Source organism: Acanthaster planci, linkage group LG19 (genome assembly GCF_054643075.1).
Source record: "Acanthaster planci isolate LZ-2023a linkage group LG19, COTS_SCS, whole genome shotgun sequence".
Lineage (NCBI taxonomy): Eukaryota > Metazoa > Echinodermata > Asteroidea > Valvatida > Acanthasteridae > Acanthaster > Acanthaster planci.
The window spans coordinates 4,257,321-4,276,957 of record NC_141795.1 but is presented as its reverse complement, the minus strand read 5'-3'; the positions used below and the strand labels follow the sequence as shown (position 1 = coordinate 4,276,957).

General features: G+C 40.8%; 2 protein-coding genes across 6 annotated transcripts in view; both read right to left on the bottom strand.

Moving 5' to 3' along the window:
• The window catches only part of LOC110978182 (uncharacterized), a 32,501-nt gene extending 27,767 nt beyond the window's left edge, over positions 1-4,734 (bottom strand). The window contains exons 1-2 of one of the 4 annotated variants that reach the window (XM_022233267.2): positions 4,449-4,734; positions 1,553-3,376 (exon numbers count right to left, since the gene is read on the bottom strand). In XM_022233267.2, the coding sequence (XP_022088959.2) occupies positions 1,553-3,252 (1,700 nt within the window). In that variant the 5' untranslated portion in view covers positions 3,253-3,376; positions 4,449-4,734. Of the gene's footprint in view, positions 1-1,552; positions 3,377-4,177; positions 4,412-4,448 lie in introns of those variants that run through there. The other 3 variants (XM_022233007.2, XM_022233182.2, XM_022233090.2) reach the window with 3 other exon arrangements.
• Positions 4,735-5,733: 999 nt separating this feature from the next.
• Positions 5,734-19,637, bottom strand: part of LOC110975939 (lysosomal alpha-mannosidase-like) — a 73,138-nt gene continuing 59,234 nt past the window's right edge. For both annotated transcript variants that reach the window (XM_087129993.1, XM_022228859.2), the window contains exons 3-25: positions 19,043-19,145; positions 18,187-18,360; positions 17,496-17,689; positions 16,769-16,972; positions 16,326-16,397; positions 15,629-15,745; positions 15,177-15,377; positions 14,522-14,594; positions 14,156-14,195; positions 13,759-13,828; positions 13,258-13,380; positions 12,880-12,993; positions 11,714-11,843; positions 11,103-11,173; positions 10,618-10,839; positions 10,356-10,474; positions 9,884-9,985; positions 9,279-9,366; positions 8,948-9,028; positions 8,338-8,565; positions 7,771-7,920; positions 7,495-7,618; positions 5,734-7,161 (exon numbers count right to left, since the gene is read on the bottom strand). In XM_087129993.1, coding sequence (XP_086986119.1) covers positions 7,061-7,161; positions 7,495-7,618; positions 7,771-7,920; positions 8,338-8,565; positions 8,948-9,028; positions 9,279-9,366; positions 9,884-9,985; positions 10,356-10,474; positions 10,618-10,839; positions 11,103-11,173; positions 11,714-11,843; positions 12,880-12,993; positions 13,258-13,380; positions 13,759-13,828; positions 14,156-14,195; positions 14,522-14,594; positions 15,177-15,377; positions 15,629-15,745; positions 16,326-16,397; positions 16,769-16,972; positions 17,496-17,689; positions 18,187-18,360; positions 19,043-19,145 — 2,901 coding nt within the window. In that variant the 3' untranslated portion in view covers positions 5,734-7,060. The remainder of the gene's footprint in view (positions 7,162-7,494; positions 7,619-7,770; positions 7,921-8,337; positions 8,566-8,947; positions 9,029-9,278; positions 9,367-9,883; positions 9,986-10,355; positions 10,475-10,617; positions 10,840-11,102; positions 11,174-11,713; positions 11,844-12,879; positions 12,994-13,257; positions 13,381-13,758; positions 13,829-14,155; positions 14,196-14,521; positions 14,595-15,176; positions 15,378-15,628; positions 15,746-16,325; positions 16,398-16,768; positions 16,973-17,495; positions 17,690-18,186; positions 18,361-19,042; positions 19,146-19,637) is intronic.

The following is a 19,637-nucleotide window of genomic DNA, read 5'->3' as shown; positions in this document are numbered from 1 at the left end:
GCACAGCCCTATGAATGTGTAAAGGTGGCACCAGTATGGTGAATTGGCAACCCAGCGGTATGCTTGATACTGGTGTGCAATATACCGGAGTACACATGCATACTGTACATGGAAAATGCCGATACCATGTACGAAAGGACAGCATAGTGAGTGCTGTACGGACGGACACTGCTCTTGGGAACATTGTTGTCATTTGATGTACATGTACAATGCACATTATTGTACAGTATTTCATACAGGTGAATACCATGGTTAACACAGCCAGAGATTGTGACAATCGGCAACTCTTACACATGTTAGAGTCATGGATCATCTTCCATATGTAGATGTACATGTACATGTACAGGCACAGGTGATTTTTTCATTTCCTACACATGTACATGTTTGTACATATACAGGTACACATGAACAATCACAGGTGATTTTTTCATTTCCTACATATGTATGTACTTTGAAATGAGATGAACATATGAACATATGAACATACATGTATGTACTGGTATGTAATCTATCATTCTGCAGATTTTAACACCAATCATTTGTGCTGCCAAAGCTACAGTACATGTACCGGCACATGTAAAAACAAACTAAAAAACACAACAAAATGAAACAAAAACTACACATAATGCCAAAACCTTGACTCTTTGTCTATGAATAAATACAGGAACATGTAGGTTATACCATATTTGATCTGTGAACCCAATTGGTGTGACCACAGAGTAGGTGACATGTACATATAAGCTACACGTACATAAGCTAGCCATGATCCTTACTCCATGATTGTGTTATAAAGCAAACAGTAACACAGTTGTCAAGTTGCTTATCTCGGAGAGCAAACAAGAATCTGTCTAGAATGACACCACTGTCATTTGCACAGTTGTGTAAACATTGAGATTTTAAAAATGTAAATTACCCTCACCTGTATGCACAACTTCATTAAAAACTGTACCCCTACATGTACATGTACCTACATGTATAGTAATTTCCTTGTTTAAACACATGTTGTATGCAACAATACATAATGTACAGTACATAATGTACTTGTCCTGTGTGTGGCTGTAGGCATGTGTATAATCCGATTATGTTCTTGTAAGTTGTATTGCTTGCTCAGTGTTTTGTACACAAACTGTACTGTGACGTTTTGCACAACTGTTCAATCTGGGCAACCATTCGCCATGTTCTTACTCAATCTTGCTGTATACATGTACTGGGGGTACATGTCCATGTACATGTAATGTGGATAATTTCAACTTGAAACAGTTTGCCTTTTCTTTTTATTTTACAATATGTGGAAGACTGTGATCGTACTGATCAACCATTCACACCCAACCAGCGTAAATGTATATACACTGTATGTTGATGGGTGTGTACTATGACAAGACAGATCAGACCACTTACTCATCTAATGAAATTACTGGGTGTCTAATCCCTAATTATTTGTAACAACAAACTTTCTGTTGCAGTGGAACGGCTGTTGAGGTGCCTGGGTTAAGCTCTGGAGATTTACATTAGATTACGAAGAATTGGCAGCATTTCCTGTCAAGTCACCTACCTTTTCTCTAGGCTGTAGTTTGTTGCTAGCAGCTGCGCCTGATCTACGCTGACTGCCCTACCCCGGCTCGACACAACGCCGACGTGCTGGGTTCTATGCATGGCTGCAGCTTCTTCAACACTCAGGCTTCTGCTCAGCAGACAAGACGAGTCGTCCCTGCTGTCGAACATGTCATCGTCTAGGTACCGGCTGTCGCACATGAGGTCTTCCGAACAGAGTGAGTCCAGCTCGCACGAGTCTAGTGACTCCGAGCAGTGCTTGATGGCACTGATGTGCGGCTTGCGGAGCTGGTAAGCCAGCTCCAAGGGGCGGGTTGGCGTGGAGTAGGCGTCTGTGCTTGACTGCATCGACCCCATTGCACCCACAGTGAGCCGATGCCTGGGAGACAAAAAGGGGTCCGGCCGTGAGCTCTTGATGCAGGAGTGGGGGACAGTTGTCTCTGCTGGGACAGTACGAGCAGGGTTGGCACTAGGGCGGACTGCGTCTTGCACGGGTGGCATGACCTCATCAAGTGGCTGCGACGGGACCTGTGACTGGCCCTGTGACTGGCCAGACACGTCACGCCAGTTTCTCTCCACTGTCCCGCTTCTGGGAGGCTCAGCTGCGGGGCAGGAAATTGGTTTTTCCTTCAGGCTCAACTGCAGGGCTTCATTCGGTAATTCCCTACTGACAGTTGGCTCAGAGCTCTGACTTGTAATTCTGCTGTCTTCAGCGGGCTCAAGCTTGAAGGTTCTGTTCACAATGCACGTTGGGGATTCTTCAATCGGAAATGTCCTGTTGATGATATCGGGGCTCAAATTCCCAGTTCCGTTATCTTTTGTGAAAGTACTGTTCAACTGCAACTGCTTGCCTGAGATGTCTTGATGCGTTCCCGTATTTGTGGTGTCATGAAGTGGGGAGGTGGATCTGGACATGCTAATGCTGCTTGAGTTCAAGCCTTCTGATTGGCTGCTGCTGGCTTGCCGCTTGATCCCTCGCGGCTCATCGCTGAAGACACTCCGGTAAGGCATGGGCTGCCCATAGACTTTGGCACTACTGTTTGACATATTTGAGCTGACGGAGCTGCGATCGCTCTCCGGGGTCCGAACACTGCTTGTTGACTCCCTGTCTGGTGGTGAACCATGAGGTAAATTTAATTCCAAATTGTGATCTCTGACACTTGACCCTGTGGTACCATGCCTGACATTTGCATTTAGTTCATCTCCGTTACTCCTTCCATTCGCAACGTCCGTCTTCTTGCCATTTGTGTTCCCATTTTCAAAAGAGGTGATTTTCTGCCAGGTGAAGCCAAACCCGAAACGTGAACTTGACTTTGCAGCTGAAACCCCATCCTGATGAACCGACTTACTGTTGCCATGGTGACCCAGCGTGGCCGCCTTTCCTGTTTTGTCCTTTCTACCATTAAACCTGTTCTCCTCCTCTTTCATATCGCTCAACCGCTTCTCGTAGCTGGCAACAATGGACGACGTCTTTGATCTCCGTTTCACATCATCCTCTTTGCGATTTTTCCCCTGGCTCGGTGGTCGTACTTTCACGATGCCGTTCAGATCTTCTTCAGCGCTTTTCAAGTGCACATCAAGCTCCGACTCTGGTGGTGGAGGGACTTTCTTCTTACGAAAAGACGGCAAACGAGAGATGAATGATCGTTTAGATTTTGACGAACCCCCTTTAGTCAGGGGCCCGTCTGCTGAGGCAGACATGTCTGCCGGGTACTTTTACCGCGATTCTCTTTTGTTCTCACAGTCTGAAAGTAAAATCACCTCCGATGGAAATATCTAAGTTCGTCTGCCATCTTCAGATAAAGTTCCTCCTCACATGAATGATCTGTAAAATAGGCAAATATTATTTTAGTTAGAAATAAAATATTATCTTCAGATATCTACATGTCACTGTGTTACTACTTACTGTGAAACCAATCTAACTTGACAATACGTAATACATGTAAGTTGTGAAATTAGGGACCTAGCGACTATATAGACATGGATATTTGCAGCATAACAGAGTTCCATATACATGATATATGGACGTCAGTAATTATTCCCTACAGTGATCTTTTAGCCGTCAGAAAGCAAACACATGTCCATAAAAGTTCAATTTAGGAGGGAAACAACTATGTCATTTACATATACTAAGAAAACAAGTTTTCAGACCAGTCCCATAGGGTTTGTGCAGAGGGTGTCAAGTGGCATCCGTGTCTGAAACTCTTTCCTGAAAGTAAGTGCACTGGCACTGTTATAAAGGATGAAATCTCACATTTTCCTGTTTACAGGTTTACAAATTTGCATTAGGTGATTACATGACACATGTACGTTTGAAGAAGGTCACGATGGTATGCTTCCAATTCATTCCAGCTAAGACAAGACTACTGATGCCATCACATGATCAGGTGATGTTGGCCTACATGTAGCCTGTTGGTCTATTGACAATTTTGTATTTTAAAGAGTGGACATCAGTCACACCACTTGACACCCTATGTCATGTATTTCATGACTGAGCTTTGATATTTTCCCTGCTAAATTTGACTCCTGTCTGGAAGCTGAAATACCACTGTCATGAGTGATGTCCATGTACATGTAAGATGGAACTCTTTGCCAACTAGAATTTAACTAAAATGGAAATGCGTACGCCAAACCCTTTTTCCTCTCTTCAATGGTTCAATCATGGAGCATGGAGGTGGGCCTAGCTCTATGATGTACACGCACACGCAATGATCTCGTCTTGTCGTGCATGATTAAATTGGTTGCTGTCATGCCACGAACACGTCATCCGACCACCATATTTGACACCAAATTACACGTTTTTGGTGGCACAGTAACCATTAAAGTAATCACAGAAATGTAGGAAAATGCCGAGACAAAGATTAAATTCAGAAAAAAAGTCTGAAATTACTACTTACACTTGACAAATGGCAGAATAATCAAGAAATCCCCAGACGTTCGCGTAACATAAAAAATAATGTATTTATAATGAGTGCATGCCTGAATTTCTAAACGTGTAGTTCAAGGCTTCCACATAAACCTAAACACTTAACGAAAAGTGACATAATAGAATGGCAGAAAACTACATACAAGCAAATTCCAATTAGAACGATGTAATGAAATTAAATTCTAGAGAATTTTGAGAAAGTTACGATAGCCGAGTTCAACTCCAAATACATGTTGCAAATCTCAGCGGAACAGACGTTCAGTACAACACCTGCATGACGTACGGTATAGTCTTGGGATCAAGACGTTAGTGCTTGATAGCGGACACCGTACATAGTGCGCCCCCTAACGACTCACAATTAGATTGTGCGCCAGTAAGTAAAATCTAGGTGTGCGCTATCGATCACAGACGTCTTGGGCCAAGACTATGTATCGTACAGTATAGTAGTACGGTAGCACGGTGCGGGTGTGGGAATCGTTAGTGGGCGGAGCTACATTAATTACGTCTCCGGTGGCCGCGCCGCTGCTCGACAACACGCCGGGTAGGGGCGCCAGGCTCCAGGCCTGCCTGAGTGCTCCATTAAAAACAGTGTAAAATCAACACAGTTTGGAGCCCAATTGCAGGCAACCAAAGTCCCTGAGGCCTCAAAAGAAGAAAAAGAAAACAAAGTGTGTTGTTTGGTCCTTCAGATTTCATTTGATTTTCAAATTTTAGTAAGTTAATCAAAGTTGATTTTTTATTATCTGGCTAAAACAAACTCACCCCCAAGTGAACGTTCCCACATCTTCTCAACAGCCATTTTCAGTTGACATCCCTCAACTTTTTCAGGCTCTTCTGACAATTTTCCAATAGCATTTTTGTCTGCTTTACCCCCAGATGGGAGCCCCTGAATCTATAGAGATGATCTGGCCCATACTTATACACAATCCCACAATTTCTTGACGAGTGGAATTATAAGACTTGAAGGTTTTCATGGTGAACTTGAAAGAAACTAGATGAGTAAAATGATTGCGGTTGCACCATCTATCAATCTCTTTCTTGGTATGTGTGGTTCTTAGAAGAACCAAGTTATTTCCCGGTTCTTCTCAGAAACACACATACTCAAGAAAGAGACTGATACATGGTGCAACCGCAATCATTTTACTCATCGAGTGGAATTATGACAAGTTGAATCAATCTTAACTCTAGTCCTGAACAATGACATTCCTGACCGCAATTTCCGAGGACAGACAGAGGGAGAGACCATAGATAAAGTGTTCTAGTAGAGAATTTCGGAGACCTTATCACTTTTAATAAAAAAATTCAAGGAATAGAAGCAAAGAAATTATTTTTTTCATGCAGTAACATCCAGAGTGTTCCTTCTACCATGGTTTTAATTACACATACCGGTACTGTTATTTGTCCAAGATAACACTGCATATCTTTATTAATAGTATCATTCCCTTGAATCAGCTACAAATTGGTTCAGGTTCGGCAAATGCACTTAAATTGAAACTTCATTAAGAATTACCCACGTACATGTACATATATGTAACAAAATAAATTCAGTAAACCTCTGTCACATTTAACAACAGATTTTGACAGTCACATCCAGATATAAGTATCAGACATCTAAACTACATGTATAATAGATTATTTCGACCACAAATTGGCCATACAGGAAGATATTTAAGAACAGAGTAAAATATTTTAAATATTTTGCTCAGGTTAACTATTTACCATTATACCAGTTGAAAATTAACTTTTTATCAAAACTGCAAAACCTGCTATCATCACCACAACTGCTAATAAATGTCACCCCTTTGATACTTTCCAGTTTTAACATAGCAACTGACTTCTTTTCATAGAATTAAAAATACAAATAATCCCAATTTTGCATATGCAAACTCCTTAGAAAATAATTTCAGTCACAGTTCTTTTACAAATATTTCAACTTTTTCTGTAAACCCTGGTTTTAGGGATGATTTCACTTTTATTGAAACTTTGATCGAAGTGTTGGAATTAAATATGGGCTAAATGCTGGAAGATCATCATCAGCTCGTCCATAATTACAGGATAACCTAGCACAACCTTAGAAAAACATACAGCCACCTTGGACCCTAGGCAACTCCCTATCTGTTTGCTCTAATTGCATGTAAGCTTCTATATGGTGTTGTACATGAGTCTCAGAGGGAAAATGGCATCAGCTGTGGGATAGATGTTGTTGCAACACCTAACAACATGCTTAAACATGAGCACATGTCCATTTTGAACACTTACACTACGCTACGCTATATAACTATATGATGCAATCTTGCTGGAGGTAGTTTTGTTAAAGATCAAACGGATTTTAAGCTACTATAAATTTCAAGATGTGCATTTTTGAATTAGATTTCTGTAATAAGTAAAACATCCCTACCTGTGAAATGTTATAAAACAAATATTGCTTGTTTGTGGCATAGTAAAACTACATTAGTCTCCTAAAGTCAAGGCAGAAGTAAGGAAAGTTGATTATTCTGTATCAATGCAAGGAGATTAGTTTACTCTACCACTTGTAGCAGTCAATACTTGCAGGACCTTGAAAAACTACTCGGGCTAAAACTATTATTCATTGGTCCTTTTTACGGTAGCAATGAAGGTCCGTATCTCCATGGGATCGAGGGACACACTCAGTGTCGAAGGGGGCACTGGTACAGGCTTGATGGCTGAAAAGATAAAAAGAAGTCACTCCATGAGCTGTCGGTTAGTCATTGGCAACAGACTTGAGGAAATGCAGTTTTAAAGGTATTTTGTCAGCCTACAATAAGCAATGCTGCATGGCCCATTGCTGACTGAAAAATCAAATTAGAAGCAGTGATTTTGTTTTTGATGAATCATACACTTCTGAATGTGTTTACCCAACAGTTCCTAATGCACCACTCACAAAAGTGTTATTTTTAATTTCAAACCCTGACTGCATCCATGATCTCTCTTTAATACAAAGTTGCTCAACAACCAACTGTATGAGTTCTGTCGGTACGTGCTGATTAAAAATTTACGTGGGGGTGTTGGGTATGGACTGTCCGTTATATTCCACTGTAGGCGTTTCTCGTCAGCCAGAGCCTCATTTGCTGCCAGTGTCATCTCTTTCAGACTGGTGATGCCGAATGGCTCAAACAAACCCTGCAGGGACGGACACAAGCACGACTCTGTGATATCCTAAAGTGAATTGGTGCGGGCATTATGTCGTCACACGATACTGACAGCCACAGATATTTAACATCAATATAATCTATTGTTTGAATCAGGTAAAAATGTGAAACAAAGCTACCTACCTTCAGTTCAAATTTCACTTTTTGGGACAGCACTGGATCTTCAGCCACAGCAAATTGGTTTTCTGCTCGGATCAAGATAGAGCTGTCCGTCCAACGTTCCAAGGTGAGTAGATGGATGTTAGAGGGAAGAGCCCGTGACACCATAGATTCCTGGTAATCAATAATGGGAAAGGCTTCAGAAGGCACACTTCAGGCCTATCGACTATCTACAGGGTGATATACAAATAAGGATTAAGAAGGCACACTTCAGGCCTATCGACTATCTACAGGGTGATATACAAATATTGATTGCTGGACAAGGAACAATAAAACTATCCTCATCGTTTCTTCAATTTTGCTTTGAGCACGAACAGTTATTGTCCCTTATTGTTTTACTGTGTCTCGGCAACTGCAGGTCACTTGGTCTGAAAAAAGACAAATTTAGAGCATCAGATGCAAATGGCCTGCAGTGTTCTGGTTATCTATTCAATCGATGACAGTTAATTTACTATTGTAAATGCCTTGATTACATTATCTTACTTTAAGCCATTGTCAATGTGATCTTGAGAGATAGTAGATGCACCCTACCATAGTGTTGAACTTGGTGGCCCAGTCTTGTACCCCTTTGGTGAATGACAGTGAGGGTGCCATATACAGCTGTTCTCCGAGAATCCTGTGAGCCACAGCTGCTTTGTTGACAGACGTGAGGAGGACGCAGTGCTTGCCACGGATGATAAGTCCGTCTCCAAACTGACCGGTCTCGTTGAGTGGCTCGCCCACTCCACGATTGTCGTCAGCTAGAGTGCGTCGGTGGATCTACAGTTTGATGAAGAACTGGGGTTTAAAGCTGAGTTAAAGTTCACACTCTGACGCTGTACATACCTTGTAAATATTCAAGAAATAATAGCCCATATATGCCGTGTATTATGTATATAAACTTCTGTTATATTGTTCATAATCACGAACGTGATCACAAACTTGGTGAGTGAAAGTTTCATTTTTGATGGTTAACTAATCAAATGTTCACATAGTGTAGCAAAGCTTGCAAATCAAAAAGTGAGCCCTGCAAGGCTCCACCCAAAGACCTGGTGAAGGGAAAACCTTAACCATATTGGTAAGAAATAAATGGTTAACAATTTGAAACAGTCTAATTTTATAGGCAACGTCAGCCAGAGAACTTTTTTCATTGCCAACTTACCATGATTTCCAATGACCCATCTTGGACACTGCTTCCACCCTGAGACCTGTCAGTCATCACCGTCAGTTGCATCTTAGGATCCTGTATTTGTGACCAACACCACAAAACACCACTGAAAACTAATGATCAAAAGAAATGTGGCAGAGTGGGACTCGAACTTCAGACCGAGTGAAGAGCAGTTCAGCTGCACTACCAAGCTCAGCTGAAAATGCTGAATATTGCAGCTCCATCATTTCCCTTCAACTGACAGAACAAGAATTTTCACACTCTTGCAAAAATAAACGGAATAAACCTTCAACAACAGAAGCTATGAGTTAGGTTACTTAGGTACCTTGATAAATGCCCTGCTGTTGATAGGGTAGTAGTTACCAGATACCGGCTCCGTGTTGCTATACTGCCAATCAGCCCGATGGTCACGGCTATTAAGAAAAAAAAATACCATCTATAAGTATGAGCCTCAAGTTGGACCAAGAGAGGGTGCTATTTTCTCAGCAACAGGGGCTCCTTTGGTACTAAGTGCACATTGCTGGTTCACGTACAAAGGACTAGGAAAAAAGCAAGCATTGCTGTCATGTCGCTACCATCAAAATGAACACTCCCGACCACTGAAATGTCAAAATGAATACTCCCCACCACTGAAATGCCAAAATGAATACTCCCGACCATTGACTAGTTAACAGACAGGATGGCAATCCATACAATGTTAACAAAAGATGACGGTTTTATTTTTATTTAATCAATTTGTCTCTCTTCGACCACTTTGAAATTGTATGAAGTCCACAGAATGTGCCACTGAGTCATGGCACAGGTTTTGGCTCGGGCCACTTACTGGGGCTAATAAAGGACATCTCCTGCCAAACAAAAAAAGATGTGGGTTATCATGAAAGTCCAAAACGTAAAAAACAGGTACTTCATTTGTAACAAATAATGACTTACATTCTCTCAAGGATTTGCCTGCCATTGGCATCAGTGTAGAAAGTTCTATTGGTCTTCAAGTCAGTGTCGAACCTGGTGATGATTTCCTTGCCTAGATGATCTCTGCCAACAAAGAAAGGAAATGCTTATCTAAACCGAACAAGTCCATGACAAAATGAGTATACCTCAAAAATGGAAAGACTCAGATTGCAAGATATTCTGAGCCGAGCAAAAAGTATGACAATTTGGAGGTAGTGCTAATGACGCTGGTGATGCCTGAATGGTTTGTAGCCAAGACGGGCATAATTGAAAGCTCTTCTGAAACTTTTAATTCGGAAAATTTTGCATGAGGACAGGAGGGGAAGAACAGCATGGTGCTCAGCATGATTTCTGAACAATATTTGTCCCATCAGTAAGGAAGTCAACATCATCATGACAAGTTCCCACATTTGTTAGCCACAGCCATACAAGTCAGACATAGCCAAGTACTAACCTGATTGGGATAGGGCCAACCGTCCACTCAAACTCAGCGAACTCCTTGGCATTGTACAGTCTGATAACCTGACTCAGCCATGGCTGGAACTGCTGTCGTACCTCAACAGCAACTGGCCCCTGTCCGAGTTCAAAAAATCATAAACGTAGCTCTTACTGAATGACGCACGAGCCCAAAAAAATGGGAAGGCAGCGTAACAAAATCAATAAAAACAGGGTAGACTGCCGAAGTCATTCAAGACTGAAGCAAAAACATGCACTACCTTCACAACTTTCAAGCCAACAGAGGTGCCATTGAATAAGTCCTGGGGCGTCTGCTTGGCAGGCCTGAAGATGTAGGCACCAGATTTCTGGGAATCTTGCTCGGTGCCTACACTGCTGGTATACCAGTAGAAAGATTGCCTGACAGACATGGATCTTCCAGACTTCTTGTCTGTCATGGATTTCAGGAGGCCAGTCGAGCCGTCAAACGTCAGACTCAGGAACTGTTGCAGGAAGAAGCGATGTAAATTTAATTTTTACAGCCAGGGCGACCATTAAAGTGCACAGCGTTTCAATCTTAACCCTGAAAGCAGAAATATTCTTTGACATGTAAGCTAATAAAGTTGTCATCAGGAAGACCATATGGATGATTCCTCGTAATAATTTCAAAGAGATTGGAGATAGTAAGCAGTCCTCTCTATTCTTGGCATTTACACATTGAAAGAGTACTGGATAATTTGTTTACATGAAACTTGAAAATGGTTACCTGGTTTTCAACAGTCTCATCAGCTTTAGGTGTGAATGCTTTATACTGGACATTGGACGGCGGGGAACCAGCTTGTCATGAAAGAAATATGATTGTAATATTCACCCTTTATTATGCCAACTCAAGGTCTCAATCAAAGTCTCTAACAAAGCAACTGTACTTTTGAAAAAAGCTCAAATACCAAAACAGATGTGTAAAAACTAAAGATGATGTGATAGCTAATAAGAGAAATACAAACTGCATAGAAATAGTTGTGTCTGACGGTTTTTACTTAACCCTAACCTCATTGAAAGCTACAAAATACTACTTAGTAGTAAAATGTACCATACAGTTCTGTGGCACCATGAACACATGACTTTATTGTTCTCTGTACGAGTAACAATGGAAGTGCCCCAGCTAGAAGTAGTAATCTGTAGTGCTAGCTCCTTCAGGCTCAAACTACTGCTTAGTATTTTGTAGTACTGAGTACTGCACCCCAGATGGTATACCAGGGGGTTTGGGTTAATGTACACAAAAACTGTAGCAATTCTTTGCAAGAGAGGAATATAATTGATGACAGGTGCACAGCCAACAGCAGTAGTATTAGTAAGAATGTAGGGGTGTCATCTTACCACCAGGCAGGCTATTGGCAATGTAGGTACTAAACCCAAGAGGAGGTAATGTGATCGGGAAGAGAAGCTCCTTGGGTGCGTTGCCACGATTCCGCCTTGCTTGCTTCGTACCCTCGCTCACATCTTGCAACTTAAGAAGGCACCCCCCCAAAAAAAGAATTACCTTCAGTTTCAAACTGAACACAAATTAGCAGGCTTAACAAGAAATGCCAAGTAAATCCACCACAGTCACATATCGTCGTGTCGGTGCAACAAGGTTGTAACTCTTATTTGTTTTGTGCACGAGATCCAACCTTGTTGCACTGACGTGACAATATTTCTTGGGAAGTTTAACAGGTATTACAAACATCATACTTTGAATTCTGGTCCACATGGTTCTAAAGATAGCCTGTAAAATACAATATAAATTATTTTTGCTAGAAAGCCAATAAGAAACGGTGTTGTAGTCGAGACTACTTAAGACCTTCACAAGGCCACACAAGACCAACACCAGACCTCCAGTCTGAATTCAAGTCACAAGCTATTTAAATGAACTGCAACAAAAGCATTCCTTTGTCATTGTTTACACTGTTACTTGTGACTGGCCAAGTGTCTGGTCTTGTGTCTGGTCTTGTGATGGTCTTGTGTCTGGTCTTGTGATGGTCTCGACCACAACACTGATAAGAAACTAATACCCCAACACATATCACAGCCGATGACATTTGACAAATTTCCGCAGTAATGTGACGAATAATCTAAATTGGCAAACAAGTATACATCTTTAAGACAAGTGTGTTATTCAGAGGATACCATGTGCTTGGCCAGTCTTATACATGCATTTAAGGCTGGTTCAGGAGAATGAACATGACAGCATTAAGACTGGCCAAGCACATATTTATTCTCGTTCATAAATACCTTTTTTAGTCAGTGAGTCAAAAGAAATCAACATACATGTATGATGGATTTCCAACAATTTGCTTTGTTGTCCAAAACAATCTCCTGATGGACTTGGTATGTGCGTGGCGAGCCATGTGCACAAAGACTCTTGACCACTCAGAATCGATTAAACTGTCCATTATCACTTCTCACCGGACATCATTAAATGTTAATACACGGTCAAGTTGCACATTGTTGAATAGGGAGACTGCCTGAGGTATTTATGAATAATTAATAACCATGACACAAACCTGGGTGGTCACCGTCTTCCCGTTAGGACCGGTGATACTGTAGTTCCCTTTCACTGGTATTCTGACCACTGTCATGACTTGGCGTGCAATTGGGTTATAAGCCGTTATTGTAAACTAAAGAAAAAAGAAGAAAAGTGTTTAATTATAGCAAGGGCTTCGACAACAGAGCAGAATTTACACAAAGTTTAGTGACCTGGTACCTCTGACCAGTGTGGTGACATGTTATTCCTTGTGAGGGTCTGTGATCAGTGGGTTCTCAGGAAAATTAAGTTTCTTCTTAAATTTTCTGAGATACTTGAAAGAGTGTCCATATCACAGGATGTTGTTGCCGGGTAAAACAGGGCGCTCTTACGATCACACAGGAAGCCAATAGCCCACCTGTTGATTGTCTACGGTGACAGGGCACACGCTGATGTTGAGATAGTCACAGAACACCGCTTGAGGTGGCTTGACAGTAGCATTCTTTTGCATTAGGTTTCCCAGTACATCACCGACGAGCTCCTGAAGTTGAAAAGGTTTGTATATTAGTAACTGACACATAACCTTCAAAATGGTTCAAATCAAAACACATGTGGTTTAGCAGGGCTAAAAACCAAATGTGTCAAATTAGCAAATCTGACACTTTCATGACCTTTTCATATCTCTAAATAAACCTCAGCAAAGATGTCCAAGTATTTGTTTCACTGCACCAAATAAATTCAAGGAAAACGTTTCCCTTTCCACGGTGGCCAATGCCCAAGCTGCAAGCCATCAGTCTCATCAAGTCACAAGTTGTGAGTTGGAAACCCAACACACTTCTAGTTCCCACTGTAAAAATGCTACAGTCCAATTTCAGCATTCCAAAAATGAACAGGAAACTCTGTCTGCATATCAACCAACCTGGCACTGAGCACGCCCCTTGTACAACCTCTCAGCATAGTCATCGGCCACGTGTTGCTTCTCTGTCCCCCTACAAACAGAGTAAAACACAAGCATCTCTAAAACACGAAAGTCTTTCCCACTCAAAAATACAATAACACTCTCCAATAGCTCAGATTTTGGATTAATTAATTCTACGAAGGACCACTCTACTCTTTAAAGTCTCAGGCAAAACAGAAGAGAACTACTGTATCTTGACCTCCTTTGGTTACAATTAACAAACAGCCAACCAAGCTTGTAAAATGTATGATCTAGAATGATCATGATGAATGTATGATGTAGAATTTCACTTTGACAAACAAATTACATATTATTTTGTCACAGATTTACTTCAGGATAACATTATTCTTGGACTTACGATACAGCATCATGATGTTGAGCCACGCCCATTGACTTTCCTGAAAAAGAATCAGAAAAATTGTATCAACAATATACTTATAAACTTTAAAATTGATTTTGAAGTATTCTCTGCTCTATTACTTCCTGAAGCCACTGCGTGGAATCACTACAGGAAAATGAAAATGATGTGTAAATTCTGACAATGCCACTGAAACTTTTAACCATTCTTGAACTAAATAGCTTTTGACTTTCAACTGTTATTTGAGAAGACCCCACTTTGTAAACAACATGCTTGATCTAGAAGACTAGACCTGTGCAAAACCGTCTCAAGCCGTCTCTTGTCAATGTGGAGAAAAAATAAAAAAGGAGTTCAAATATTTCTTACTCAGAGTGCTGGAGCTGGTCTTCAGTTTAAGGCCAGGTAGCATTGAGCCCCACACTTCCAACTGCTTACAAACCTGAGACAATGCAAGGTGCAAGGAAGTCCAAGATAAATTTCATTACGCTCTATTTCTCATCAAATAATGAAGCATGCATGACAGATTTTCTCTGGGAGTAAAAAGGCCCACCCACAAAATAGGAATAACCGTAGAAGTACTCAATTTAATGCCCAAAATCCTTTTATAAATAAATGTTACTGTATTAAAATTAACCTAGTATATAAGGCTTAAATCACTGAGAATTCCTTGATATGAATTCTAAGAAATAATGCTCATTTTTAAAAAATGAAATCACCAAAGTAGTATGGAAAAGTTGTAAGCCATCTACCTCATCCTACAATTTAATGCAGATGTATTCCCAAATCATCACAAAATAAAAAGGCTTGGCTGAACATTTAAACTTCAGCTTGTGTCAAAATAGGGTCTCAAAGTGAGTACATGTGTGCATGTTGGTTCACACGCTGGTTCTCACGATAATTCCTTTTAAACACATAACTATGTGCGTGACATATCCACTTCCGTATTCTATAGACATAATGAAATAATAAGTAATTCTGTCAGATGCATACCACGAGAGAAACATGGCAGGTATTTATGTACCTGTAGGAAGTTATTTGTATCTCTCACGTATCCCTTGAGAGCGGGACGACTCGTGAAGTAACCCGTCCAGAAGGCATGGGGTTGGTCCGCATAGGGGAAGAAATCGTCTGACTTGGTAGACCACGTCTTGGTGACTTGGTTCAAGCTATGCGTGTAGCATGACGGAGTGGAGTAGAATGCATGTACATTGGTTTCATTTTGCTGTCAAGAAATACAAAACAAACCCATGAAACTATTTGCATCGGAGGAAAGTATTGAGGCAAGATATTTATTGGGATGTTAAAAGATCTTTTAAATCTTACAATGTATGCCTATAGATCCTTCTTTCTATGTCTTAATCGATGATTTTGTGTGAACTTCACCACCTACATAGGCCCAAATAAAACTAGATGTAAACATGCAGAGTTGGAATAGCAAATTGGTTTTTATCACAAGGAATATGGTAGGCTCACCTTTAAGTTGACATATTTTATGAGTTTGTCCAAGTTTTTGTACCAAGTGTGAGCGTCACTGTACTGGAAGTCAGAGCCCATGGTGAACATGATGTGATTGGTACCATAGACAGAATTCTGGGAAAAGTTCGAGAAAGAAGAAATGGAACTGGTTATAGCAGCATTTTCAAAATCTGACTGGTACCTTTGACTTGCAATATGCCACTGTAAAACTTTTGGTTCCATGTGCAGCGGGTCCTGATCAAATGTAGAAGTCCAAAGAACATTCTGATGAAGTACGTGTACGAGTCCAAAGTTGGAAAAAACCTGAACTTGTCTATTACCTCATATATCAGATGCCATGAGTGAACTGCAAAGTACTCACATAACAGTGTGATGAAATAGACATATACCAAGACTCAATGAGTCCAGATCAATAGGCATGTACGATACTGTCAATGATCAAGTTTAGTCTGGTATCCCAGGTTTCAAGATATTAAGTTTGGACTTGGACTCAGCTTCTAGTGTTGGGCATAAGCAAACCACAGATCACATTTTTACATCCCATACAAAGTAGTAAAACAGGACTACATTATGAATGTGTCTGTAATGGCTGCCCACAATGCACAAAGTTGGCTCCAAGTACAAACTCAAGATGAACTTCCTCTGTTCATTAGCTCAAAACCAATATTATTGCCAACTTTCCTCCACCACTTACCTGTACTTTAGCAAGTAAGACAAACTTAGACACTCTGTCATCAACATTGTAGTCAACTAAATCCGGGTCATCCTACATGCAACACAAATAAAGGAAGGGTTAAATAAAAAGGTTTGCAGAATCCATCTGAATACTTTTCACAAAGCTAACGAACGAAGGCCAACTTACAAAAATAAATGTGTGTATGACATGCTACCACCTGTAGCATGTCATACACACATTTATTTTTGTAAGTTGGCCTTAGTTCGTTAACTTTGAAAGTAATAAATTTTTTTTATTTTCAGACTTGCAAAATGAGTATCTGCTCTGGCATCACAATTTAACGTTGGCATTTACACTTTGAAGCCAAGAATAACCCTGCATTTAGAGGGCAGGGCAACATGCATATGCTTGGCATGGTATCATGTGAGGTACATGTACAGTGGCCTGAATAAAACATTCACCATAATTGGAGGGTCACTGCAGAAGACATCGAAGCAAAACCCTGGGGGCGGTCCGTAGTGGAAGAACAAGGCTCCGAAGAACAGGTCAGATGCCCTGCCCAGGCTGGGAGAGGTGTGCCACACACGTTCCATGGTCTGCGTGGAGGCTCGCTCTCTCTTATCCAAGTAGTCCAGGCGAGCAAAGTAAAGGCTGTCGAATCCCATCTGAAGTGTTTAAGCAGAGGAAAGAGAACAGATGCAGAAAATCTCATACCATCACCTGCAGCGTTATTCGTGAGCCTTCTACTGACTGAAGATGCACGCTGCGAGCACACTTGGCTAAAGTCTGGTTGGCAAGTTGCAAAGACACCACTGAACTAGAGTTTTGTCATTTCCCTCAGCTCTACAGCTGCCAAAATGCCTTGCTGGAAATATGTGAACTGACACAAAATTTATCTGTAAAGAATTTCATTTTAATATCAATTGGACATCTTGACAATTACCAAGCTCATTTGCACAACACAAGACTGGCTTGACTACAAGCTTCCTCCATAATCAAGCTCAATCAACATAATGTGCAAAGGAAAACAATTTGTACTACATGTATTTACTTAATAAGTAACAGGACAGTGCTAAACATTGCCCTCAGTGCAATCATATCTCAGGGAACTTTTAACAGTGAAGTGATTTCCCAGTTCCCACTTTTTCCTCATTTTGAGAGAGCTGTCTATGCACATTTTTACATTACCTGTGCAGCCAGGGATGCATATTCCCTGGAATGGCCAAAGGGGTCTATCTGCCAGGCTGTTAATGGCTTGCCACAGTCCCCAAAGTTGTCCTTGAGGAACTTCAAGCCGATGGTCATTTGGTCGATGATAGCGTTGTAGTGGGTAGTCGCTTCATCATTCATGCACCAACCACCATTGACAAACTCCAAGCGACCTGATTTAATGAAAAAAAAAACATTCTAAATACATTTTCAACAACCTCCCGACCAATCCTAAATCAGTCATTTTTTTAGATTGAGCTTGGCAGGACAACTATGCATATAATAATTGGTTCTGAAGAAGAAAATCACTACATCTAGACCTGCATATCAGAAAATAAATTGCTAAAGCTTTAGCCCCCCAAAAATGACGATGAAAAGTGTGACTTCAAGATCTGTTTAACAGATAAAAAAAAATTAACAGATTGTGAATAGATAATAAACAATCAAAGAAGACAGACAACCGACATTATCTTATTAAAAAGAAAAGGAAAAAAACTGCCCCCAAGGGTTGTTGTTTCATGACAGAAACAATGTTTTATCTTTGTTTAATATACATCTACATTTAACTAGAAATAACAGAGAGGTACTATTTGGCAGGCAGGTCACAGTCAACAATACTGTCATCAAACAGTTCAAAAAGCACAGATGACAGGCATGGACATATGTTCACCTTCATTAACAAGCTGTTTAACCAATGCTTTGGTCTTGTCCGTCTGCTCATTCCACCATCGTTCAAAAAATGCCGTCTCCACATAGCTGAAACGTTTGACAGGGTCGTTGGCCAACTCTCTTGTGACTGTATCAAGGATGTACTGCACAGCAGCATTCTGGATTTTGTTCTTGGCTAAAAGGAACAAAACTTTGCTATCAATTCACCAAAACTGATTTTTTTCATACTCTGCCTCTAATAACAGTGAACTGCATATCTTTGGCCCGATTCCTTGAAGTTGCAATTGCAACGAAATTAACTATGCCCACTAATTAGCCACCAAAGTTCTCTGAAATTTCCACAAGCCAAGGTGATGATGATACAGCGAATTTGAGGTCCAAATCTGAACTCTTCTCAAGAACACCTCAGGAGATGAGAAAGTATAGCCCTATTTCCTGCAACAAGAAAATAACCTTAGAAGACAAACAAGTTTTTAAGATATGGTAGGTTCATTTGGTTGCAAGGGCAGATCCACGGTGGAGAAGGACAAGAACGATGGCCTCAAGATCCCCCAAGTTTGTTGTTTTTTATAAGGAGAAGCAAGTTTTTGTTGTCTATTTCATTTCCCTTCCTTCAAAAAGCATGTAAAAAACTGCAAAATGTAGCCTCAACCCTCAGAAATGCCATCACAGGTTACATGAAAACATGATATGTCTTGTCTTCTCCCCCTACCACGGAAATTTTGTTCTGGATCTGCCCTTGTTGGTTTAAACTGTAAATACTGGTAAATGACTTCAAAGCCTGTGACGAAAACGACATCAGCATTTGGGAAAATAGTCTGGGTTATGTAAAACTTTCCAAAACAATCCTGGCATACCGCCATAGTAGTACTGGTCAACTGTCTTGAGCCATCCAACATCATCGTGAGTATGGGGCACGAGATGAACATTCAGCATCCCTGGAACTGTGGATGGACATGCCTAGAGAAATTTCAAAAGGGACACACAAAAGGATATAGGCCTATTTAATTGTGTTTCCTTGCTCTACGATTTAATATCATCTTCAGCTGTTCACTACTTTGGGTTGAAGGGAGGGGGACAGAATTTGTAGACACGATTTCACAAAAATTAGTGATGCATGTACATATGCAAATTACCTTCCTCACACCCAATTTTCTGAAGCAGGTGAGGTAGGCCTACATACATGCAGCTAGACCAGTTGAATAAATTATTAAATACTAGGTCTAACAACCCTTCTTGAACTTCAACATGTTCAAAGCACTTAATTTTTTTCCAACCAACTATCAATAATCAGACTAAGTACATCATGCAGTGCATGGGCCAATGGACATATCGCATTGGCCCAGTCACTATTGTGATGAACGGTCAACTTGCGCCTTATGTGACACCATGACCTTTTCGTCGCATAGTACTATGCGGTATGCCATTTCCTTTCTACGGCAGTAATGAACC